Raw genomic sequence first — 10,942 nt, forward strand, 5'->3', positions numbered from 1 at the left:
CGTGTTGAATCTTAAGTACCCTATTGTTTCCGATTGTTTGATCGAGCCAATCAGGAGAGACCTTGTAAGAGCTGCGTACTATACATACATTTTGTTGTAAAGTTACGAAATATTTGAAAGAAGTGTCCCAAGCGCTTCTTTTCACCAAATTTTTACTCGTAATCGATAGGAAAATGCTTAGCTTGATATTTCTTGTTGATTTCGAGTTAGGTTAAGACAGAGAAATGGCTTTTTGTGTTTTAGTGGATGTTCATGAAATGGCCATAAATGGTAAACTTGTATGTAAACAGTACGCCAGCAGAGAAAAAAATATTGAAGTCCCTAAACATTTTATGGCTTTTTTGAGAACTTTATTGATTGCTCTCAGTATCCAGGTTAGAATAATGTGTATTTGGTTTTGCCCATGGCAGATACTTGCCATCAATTAGAGGCTATTCACAACACTACAAAATATGTACCTTACTTAAGATGAAGCCACGGAGAGAAGTCAAATTACCCAGTTGAAATGAATATCTGTGCTCTCAGACTGATAGTTGTACAGTAGAACATGATCCAGTGGATCTCCTTTTCACATGGTTTTTCTTGTTGTAGAAATACTAAACCAAAGATGGCTAATTAAATATGCATAAATTAGTGTCAAATGGCCATTTTTGCAGGGGGTCCCCGTAACTTGAAGGGAATAAAATATTTTTACCTACTTTTTTTCCCACAACAATTCACTCACCAAACCCCACATTTGTGGCAAGTTTGAGCGAAATCGGTGATTTGAGCTGTGTCACCTCCTGCCTGGTTTTCTCATGGACACACTCTTAAAGGGTGTCCCATATGAGATATCCTGTTTACATACATACGTACGTACATGCATACATACATACATACATACATACATACAGACAGACAGACAGACAGACAGACATACACACACACATACATACATACATACATACATAGACTTAACTAATGCGTCAGAGATATTTAGCTAAAAATAGCTAATTGGCAACACTAACACATAAAATATAAAATACAAAAATACTAACTTGTGTTTAAAAATGTATGGCATATAATATTTGTAGACCTAGCTCCCTGTCCTTTTTTAATTCTTTAGTTATTTCAGGCAGCCTGGTCCCTAACTCTATTAATATATAACCTTGTAAAAACATTTTTGTCAGTCCGAGGGGAAACAAAGCTAGTTGTTGTCAGGGAAATTAGGAAAGAGATCTAGAGCTTTCAATAAGGAGTCAAATCCGTCATTACAATACAAAAGAAATGTACCTAGATTTAAACACCACGTGCAAGGCCATGGTGCTACTCAAAAAACATTCTGTTTAGTGTCTTTCTGAAACTCCATGAAGTACTACTAATAATAATTTGATAATAATTTAATAATATCTTACTACTGTGGATATTGTACACTTTATTTCGGGTCACGAACGGAACAAAATAAGTTTCTCAGTGTTTCTTGAGATGTAGTCAAGGGAAACAACTCAAACCAAACTTCTCAGAAATGTCAGAAGTAAGTAAAGCTTGTGTCCCTCGGGATGGTCATCATCTGTTGCTTGATACAATATGCATACCTGAGTGTCCACAAAACTTGTTCTTTGTGTTCCGTTGGACTCCAATGCTTTCTTTTCAGCCGGCAAAAAAAATCCAGCATCTTTATCTCCAATTTTTAATGCTACAAGTTTATCCAGGCTATGGCGTCCTAAGGTCATGGTCAGTCCTGTTGTCTCAATCGATATCATTTCTTCATCTGGAACCCTTAGGGCCAGCACTGCATCTCCAACTAAGCTGAGGATGTCAATGGATCTCATGACTAATTGTTTACCCTAAAAAAAAGAATTGTTTTCTAAATCAAACTCCAAGGTACTCACATGTGGTCAACCATTATCACAAGAAAAACAACAATTTACACAATGAATCAATCCAGGCAAAGATAAAAAAACTGAAGCAGATGCTGACAAGCTTGGGAAAACATGTGACCAGCTGCAAAACCTATAACAAGTAGAAAGGTGGGAAAGGCTTGGCGATTGCTTCAGAGCTAAGCAATGAAAAAACATGCGTATAACCAGTGCCAAGTGTGTGGAAATATGTGAGCTAAGTCATCTGTGGGAAAACATGTAACCAGTGCCTAGCATAGGAAAACATGTAAGGAGAGTCATGTGTAGGAAAACATGTAACCAGTGCCAAGGATAGGAAAACATGTAAGGTGAGTCGTGTGGGAAAACATGTAACCAGTGTTAAGTATAGGAAAACATGTAAAGCGAGTCATGTGTGGGGAAACATGTAACTAGTACCAAGCTTGGGAAAACATGTAAGACGAGTCATGTGTGGGAAAACATGTAACCAGTGCCAAGGATAGGAAAACATGTAAGGTGAGTCATGTGGGAAAACATGTAACCAGTGTTAAGTATAGGAAAACATGTAAAGCAAGTCATGTGTGGGGAAACATGTAACTAGTGCCAAGCTTGGGAAAATGTGTAAGGCGAGTCATGTGTGGGAAAACATGTCGGACCAGTGCCAAGCATGGGAAAACATGTAAGGCGAGTCATGTGTAAGAAAACACGTAACCAGTGCCAAGCATAGGAAAACATGTAAGGCGAGTTGTGTGGGAGAACATGTATAAACAGTGTCAAGCATGGGAAAACATGAAAGCTGAGTCATGTGTGGGAAAACATGTGACCAGCACCAAACATAGGAATATTAAAACATGTAAGGCAAGTCATGTGTGGGAAAACATGTAACCAGTGCCAAGGTTGGGGAAAATTTAACCACTGTGCATGTAAGGAGTGTTAGTGTAAGAATTTGTCACTTAATTATTACTGAAAAATGCAAGTTAGGTAATTATCATCGAAGTTATAGATCAAAGTGTGTCCCTGTACATTTCAATGAAGTAACAATTGACACCCGTTAGAAATACAAGACGGTGAATATTAACCTTTTCTTCAAGATCAGAATGAACATCGCCTGATGCAATGACTGCTCCTGCCTTCAGCAAGCTGTTAAGACAGAAACCTAAGTTTTCTGCAGATTGGGTGACCAGCGGTATCTTGACCACATCTTTTGCTTGAGTAGCGTTCCATAAGAATGATGCCATTGAATCAATAGCAGACAATGAGGATCCCTATCAAAATAAAGTGTAATCAGCAGAATAAGTTGTTATCTGCTTGGCTGAATCTGAGGCTACAATAGCTTTTCACAGCCTGTTGTAACTAACAATGGCTACACATGCCTGACTTGATATCGGAGTATGATTCTCTCTTTACAGACGTCCCAAACTCGCAATTCGAGACATTGATCAAAACTTAAAGATTATGTAAGCGCATCAAGTGGGACGTGACGACCCAAATCGTGGTTGTCATCAGGGCCATTGCTAAGAAACATTGAACATATAGTTGAAATGATGGGATAGTGTTTATGGGATAATGTTTATGTAATGCTTATGCCACTGTTTAACTGGATATTTAAACGCCAGAAACAACCCAGCTGGTGCACTTAACAATCAAAGTAAATGTTTCTTGAAATTAATGAACATTCATGGATGGCAATGATAAAACATCTATAAATATTATTATTTAGTTAGAACAGAGGGAAATAAGCTTGATCTTAAAGCATTCTGTGATCATGCAATATTCCTCAAGGTGAGATATTGGAGATTGAAATATTTAGAGAAACCAGGAAAGGGTAATCCCCTTTTCTGTTCATCTCCCCTTACCACAACCCGGCATCCTCCTGCTATACCCTGCCTCAACATTTATTTTTCTCACCAGTGACGTGTCAGACACTGTTTCTGTTTCCTGAATAGCAGACCCTATAATGGAGGAGCTTTGCAAAAGGTCTGGAAGACTTTTCACTTGCAGTGAGACAATCTTTTCAATGATGGAGTCTTGAATCTGCAATTTATAGAAATTGTAGGGAGAACATTGCCAGATGAGTTTCTGTACAGACATTTTTTCAGCACATTCCAGAAACAAATAATTGTTCAGCATTGGACTTAAAGCATATTTCCTGATATGTTAATAATAATAATCATAATCATAATCATAATCATAATAATTCTATGTTATTTAATTTTTAATAGTTCATCTTTTTATTCTGTAAATATTTATACGAGGGTTTTTTCAGTTACTACTGTTCGGTGCTACCCTTGATAGATAAAGTTGATTATTAAAATGTAATTAGTTATATTATATAGATAATCACGTGCAAATTAATTTGATTTGCTAATTCAAGCATGTCAAGGCCACTGTGTAGGTATAGCCTGTATGCAACCTTCTACTGTAATTTCCCTTCATGCAGAAAAATTGATGTCTAAGAAGCGCCATCGCTAATTGAGTTTCAGTATTCTGCTAATTTTCCAGAATTCAAGGACCATATGCTAATGAATGAGTTGCCAGTAATCGGATACCCTGGGATCGTCAGGGGGCAAACATTGCAATTCGCTAGAAGGAAATGTATGGCGAAAAGTTGTTTCGACGCCCAAAAACATGGTTTTGGGGAGAGATCAACGCTTTTTTGCCATTGTTTTATCGCGAATGGATTTTGGCAATGTTGATACATCGAAAATGTAAGTTTTTGTTTGAATAACCGTGAAATGAGCGATAAAATTTACCGATAAACTCTCTTTTGCTTGCGTGAAGAGAATATTGAAAATTTCAATACACGCCTGATCTCGAGAGGCTACCCGGAGCAAATGGTAGAAAAGACCTCCGAGAAGTTAAATATTAAGACAGAAAAGAAGCTCTAAAACACAAATCGAAAATTGCAGGAGGAACTACTACTCTTTGTGTCGGGCAATTTCACTCAACCGTCAATACCAAACGTTGGAAAGCATAATCACGCACAAATGGCACTTTTAAATACAAATGCTCAGAGATATATTCAAGGAGCCACCCTTGATCTGTTATAGAAAAGGAAAGTCACTGAAATACGTGCTTGTAAAAGCAAAACAAAGGCTTTGAGCAACACTAGTAGCCACACAGCATGAGTCGCGCAGACTCATTTGTCATTAAATCAACCCCAGACAGTACAACGATCGTCACCGGGCTTATTTCCAGTATTATTTGTATGACTGAGCTCTCAAATAAGCCAAAAGTAGCCTGTCCACAACTTAAAAGGCTTTACTGGGTTATTTCTTCTCGATTTATACCTAATTAATGTTGTAATATTTTCAGACCATTACGCGATGTAAATTTCACAATAAACCTCGCGCAAGCAACGGAGTTTATCAGTGGATTTTGTCACCTATTTCACGGTTATTCAAACAAAAACTTACATATTCCACATATCAACATTGCCTAAATCCATTCGCGACAAAAATGACGGCGAAAAAGCGTTGATCCCTCTCAAAAGTCGTTTTCTTGTACCTCGAAACAACTTTTCGCCATGCATTTCCTTCTAGCGACTAGCAATGTTTGCCCCCTAACGATCACAGAGTTCTTCGCGCAAACACGAGTATCTGATTACTGGCAACTCATTCATTGGTTGCTTGACAATTAGCCTCGTTAAAAGTTGACTGTGATTGGTATGGCAAGCCGTTTGTAGCAAAATTTAATCCTTGCGATATATGTTTAATCCTTTAAATAACGGTTTTATTTAAAGATAGAAAAGGCATTCAATCCAATGGTAAATAAAATTTTTGGTTCAATTCAATCTCTTAATTTTCACGATTCAATCCAATACCTGGAATATTGATTCAATCCAATACCTGGAATATTGATTCAATCCAATACCTAAAATATTGATTCAATCCAATACCTGGAATATTGATTCAATCCAATACCTCGAATATTGATGCAATCCAATACCTGAAATATTGATTCAATCCAATACCTGAAATATTGATGAAATCTTCCTGGGCCGAGCGCGGCCAACAGGAACGAGAGTAACTGAGCACTAGAGAGCACTGAAAACATGGCGGGCGAAGGAGAACTAGAGTTAGAAGTTGAGTTTCCTAAGTTTCTTGCAGACATCTTGGATAAAACGGAAATAATTTTTGAGAATTTTGACTCAGAAGTTGCAGAAGCGCACGTCGAAGTTCTTGATCAAACCATTAGTCTGCTTAGGTAAATGAGACATTGCTACAACCGAGACACAAGGGACACCGAAAATTTAGATTCCATTACTGCCGCTTTTGTAGATGTAAGTTAACCAATTTTTATGTGACAAACATATTTGTTTATTAAAAGCTGTGTGTGCTAGCTTTTTGTGGCAAATAACATAAACTGTGGCAAATTTTGCTACCACATTGGTCTTTGGTATTGTGCATATTTCTGCTGTCCAATCATTACTGGCACACTAAACTTTGAACTGTAAACAAAATTTTTGCTGTGCCGTGTGCACAGTCAAACATGTTTCTCACAAAAACTGCTTGTGTAAACCTGGCTTTAAGTTATTTTTGAAATAAGAACCTTTACATTTTACAAGACAGCAATCATTGAACATTGGGATGTGTTTTAAGTTTTTCAATGTTGTTGTCCCATGTTTTGCATTATTTAACCCACATGTGGTACTTCTTTCCTAAAAACGATGTTTTTCTTGATATTCTATGAGAAACATGACACCAATTTGTTGTGAATATTATCGGGTACCCAGGGCTCAAGGCTAACACTACTGCCAACTAGCCACACATTTCAGTTTTGAATAGTAGATTTTGCACTTTCACTAGCCATTGTGACAATCATGATGGAATGGAGTACTGGTCTACTGGATGAAAACAAAATTGAGAATTATCTTGACAAAGTAAAACTGAAGAGAATAGAAACTAATGAAAACAGGGAAACTATGAGTGGATTTTGTGGAAATAATTGCCTTAATAAGCATATGATAAATATTTAACTTTTAAAGGGAGATAAAAGAAAATGGCAACACTGATAAAAGTACATCAGAGATTGAACATAAGCATATTCAAGAAAAGCAGGATTCGTGTTTGTGGGAGTGAAATTTTCTCAGTGATTATTATTAACATTTTAGATGCAACAAGAAATGTTCAAGATTGACCACTCTTATAAAAAAGTCAGTGAAGCTGTGTATGAAAAAGGCTGGCTGGTGCAAAGTTAGTTTTGGCTAGTGACATGAGTCCTGTTAGTAGCCATTACGCCAGTGCACCAAGAGGTTAGTCTTGTGTCCTGGGTACTTTTGAAAATGAGGTAACAAATTAACCTTGCAACATTTTAACATCTGTTTTGATAAGCACCTGAAAAATCTACAAGGCAGAGAAGTGCACATGGCAGTTATCAAATGCCTGGAGTTCTCTTCAGTTTAGTTGTGTTGCTAGAAGTTAGGCATTCTGTAATTCAAGCAGTTTCTGAGTTTTGTATATCAATGAAAAGGAAGATGAGAAAATAATTTACTTGATACAGGGTAGGTTTTCTGTTGTGAATTGAGTTGCCAAAATACTTTAAGGGCCATAATCTCCTTTACCCAGCCCACACACATGTAAGGTAAGGTAAAACTTTATTTATGCAGGGTGGCCCATTCAGCACAGTGGCTGGTATCCAGAGGGGCCCTGCTAAATACAATTTCTAAAAATAAAGAACGTCTAATAGTATAAAATAGTTATAAAAATAAAGTTAAAAACATGTAGTATTATGCATGTAGTATTATGCAATTGTCAGTTGCCCAAGTTTAACTGTCACTAGTTCTAGAGCCTCTTGGAAGATGTCTACTCCCATTTGACTTGATTATTTTGAGGGATCTAGCCTTTCCAATACAAATGACTGCACTGAATCATGTTGTCCCAGGTCAATTTCCTCAACTACAACATTGTTATCACTGTCCAATGGAGTTGGACCATCAGGATCATCACCATAGTATTCAAAATCATATGACTTTCCATTTGAAAGGGCGTTTTCAGGCTGCATCATATGATTAAGCCACACTTGGTATGGCAACCAGTTTTTTTTTTTTTGTTCTTACATTTTGGTGGTTGAAAGCTTCAGTGAACTGGCAAAGAGCAAGGTTTATCCTTGGTTGAAAAACTAAGTGTAAGGTGGAAAGATGCACTGAATTATCAGTGTCCAGGATGCCTGACAATTCCATACTACAAAAAGTGTAAAAGTACAAGTGGGAAGCACAATGGAAACATCCCTCCACCACAATCTTTCAATTCGTTGGTTGTTTTGATGGCCCTGCAGTGAAGCTGCCCCTCTCCTCTCTTCTAACCTGCTCCATTGTATCGCACACACCAACGTTTTCAACACCATGATCTACTCGTACTCTCGAAGGCCAAAATTCTCCGTCTCTCTTAACGGCATCCAGAAACAATTCAAGAATTGTTTCTGCTTTATTGTTGGCACTACATTTCAAAAACATTATTCTCTGAGAAAATCCGTCTATACAGCCGAATTAGTATTTTCCATCGGATCAGAAAGTGATGTCCATCCAGATGCCAAAGCGAATTTACGCACCCCATCTCAAGACAGTATTTTGGGGATCTAATTTTGCTAACCTTTCTCTTATTCTTCTCTGTTGAACCCGTAACCCAATGGACTTAAAGAAACCTGCAATGAAATTATATCCATACTCTTGAATGATTTCGGTTCCTTATCAGGTAAGCTGTTGAAACCCCTCATATCTTCTCAGCCATACTCTGTCAATCTTCTGTGAATGAATAAGTTGCCAGTAATCGGATACCCGTGTTTGCGCGAAGAACTCTGGGATCGTCAGGGGGCAAACATTGCTGGTCGCTAGAAGGAAATGTATGGCGAAAAGTTGTTTCGAGGTACAAGAAAACGATTTTTGAGAGAGATCAACGCTTTTTCGTCGTCGTTTTTATCGCAAATGGATTTGGGCAATGTTGATATGTGGAATATGTAAGTTTTTCTTTGAATAACCGTGAAATATGTGACAAAATCTACCGATAAACTCCGTTGCTTGCGTGAAGTTTATTGTGAAATTTACATCGCGTAATGGTCTGAAAATATTACAAAATTAATTAGGTGTAAATCGAGAGGAAATAACCCCGTAAAACCTTTTAAGTTGTGTACAGGCTACTTTTGGCTTATTTGAAAGCTTAGTCGTACAAATAATACTGGAAATAAGCCCGGTGGCGATTACTGTACTGTCTGGGGTTGATTTAATGACAAATGAGTCTGCGCGACTCATGCTGTGTGGCTACTAGTGTTGCTCAAAGCCTTTGTTTTGCTTTTACAAGCACGTGTTTCAGTGACTTTCCTTTTCTATAACAGATCAAGGGTGGCTCCCTGAATATATCTCTGAGTATTTGTATTTGAAAGTGCCATTTGAGCGTGATTATGCTTTCCAAAGTTTGGTATTGACGGTTGAGTGAAATTGCCCGACACAAAGGGCAGTAGTTCCTTCTGCAATTTTCGATTTGTGTTTTAGAGCTTCTTTTCTGTCTTAATATTTAACTTCTCGGAGGTCTTTTCTACCATTTGTTCCGGGTAGCCTCTCGAGATCAGGCGTGGTTCGCTCCTGCGGTTAAAGGCGCTACTTACTTTGAAAATTAGCCCACCAGGGATCAAACGTTGTCAGATTTATTTGAACTAGAGACACGGCTCGTTGCGTCCGTGGTTACATCGTAGTCAACTGAAATTGAAATAATTACAAGATAAATTATTATTTACAACATTCTAAATCGAAGCGACAAACGATTTCGAAACTTACAATTTGTGTTCCTGGGTGTCGGATCCCTTTGATCGCTATCTTGATGTTTGCTCGCGACTGTTGATTGACTTGACTTCGAATGTCCGTTACATGATAAGATTTTCTTTTTAAAACATAAGTCACATGACTTGTTTTTCCCGCCACGCGTGGTCGAGGCGATTTCGCAATTACCGACGATAATTAATTGAACTTTTTTTTTTTTTTTTTTTTTTTTTTTACACGCGAATGAACATGCAAATCACTCCGCCCCAGTGCGGAAATTAGGTCTAATTAATAAGTTCTAATTGAGCAACGACTACAACGTGATAGTGTTCAATGATGAGTAGCATGAGAAAATAGCGTCAGTGTTCATTGTTTCTCTGAATAGGCTTAATTAAGTGTTCAGTTCCTCTTTGGTAGCTATGAGACACAACTTGTGGATTGGTCTGTCATATTCACTATTCTGGGTCTTGATTCTCGCCTTTCTGACCAGGCCATCGTTTCCTGGATACGTGGCAACGACACGAGCCAGCTTCCATTGTGATCTTTTCTGATTCGGGTCCAACTCCAAAACTAAATCATCAACTTCAACATTTTCTCTGGTTCGGAACCACTTGTTTCGTGGTAACAAATTTGGTGCGAAGTATCTCATCCAGCATTTCCAGAATTCGTTCACTCCATCTTGGGTGCTTCTTAGAAGATGTCTGGGGTTGACCCTTTCTTCAGATTCTGGTTGAGGCAGTGGGAGATGATGACCCATGAGAATATCGTTTGGTGTGATAGGTGGACGTTCCCAGATGTCGTTAGAACTTGGATACAAAGGACGTCCGTTGATGATGTAGGTTGTCTCCGACAGAAATGTTCTTCATTGCTCTTCGGTAAAGGCTTGACTCTTGCAGGTACCATCGACACCTTGTCTGACAGACTTGATGAGAGTTTCCACGACACCATTTTGATGGCTTGCGTGAGGTATATTCCATAGCCATTTGAAATCACAACAGAAATCCTCGGATAGAACACTTTGAATCTTGGGAATGTTCCAGTTCTGCATAATTTCCTTTAAGTAAGCTTGTGCACCGACAAAATTTGTACCACAGTCAGACCAACAAACACTCGGGTGACCACGCACGCTCGCGAAACGACGGAACGCCATCAAAAAGGCATCAGATGTTTTGTCATTGACAAGTTCTAAGTGAATTGCTCTTGTTGTCATGCAGGCGAATATTACGACTTGAGCTTCTTTCAGAGTCTTCCGATTGAGCTTTATACGCAAGGGTCCAAACATGTCAATGGCGGTGTTCGAAAAAGGGGGAAAACCTGCTGCCACTCGTAAGGACGG

The 10,942-nt window shown here is 38.3% G+C and overlaps 1 protein-coding gene across 1 annotated transcript in view; it reads right to left on the bottom strand.

Moving 5' to 3' along the window:
• LOC145488509 (polycystin-1-like protein 2) overlaps positions 1-10,942 on the bottom strand; it is a 44,078-nt gene that overhangs the window by 15,642 nt on the left and 17,494 nt on the right. Inside the window, exons 5-7 of the mRNA XM_081467392.1 lie at positions 3,765-3,890; positions 2,936-3,121; positions 1,575-1,826 (exon numbers count right to left, since the gene is read on the bottom strand). Coding sequence (XP_081323518.1) covers positions 1,575-1,826; positions 2,936-3,121; positions 3,765-3,890 — 564 coding nt within the window. The remainder of the gene's footprint in view (positions 1-1,574; positions 1,827-2,935; positions 3,122-3,764; positions 3,891-10,942) is intronic.

The sequence above is a fragment of the Orbicella franksi genome, chromosome 5 (assembly GCF_964199315.1).
Source record: "Orbicella franksi chromosome 5, jaOrbFran1.1, whole genome shotgun sequence".
In the NCBI taxonomy this organism is placed as follows: Eukaryota; Metazoa; Cnidaria; class Anthozoa; order Scleractinia; family Merulinidae; genus Orbicella; species Orbicella franksi.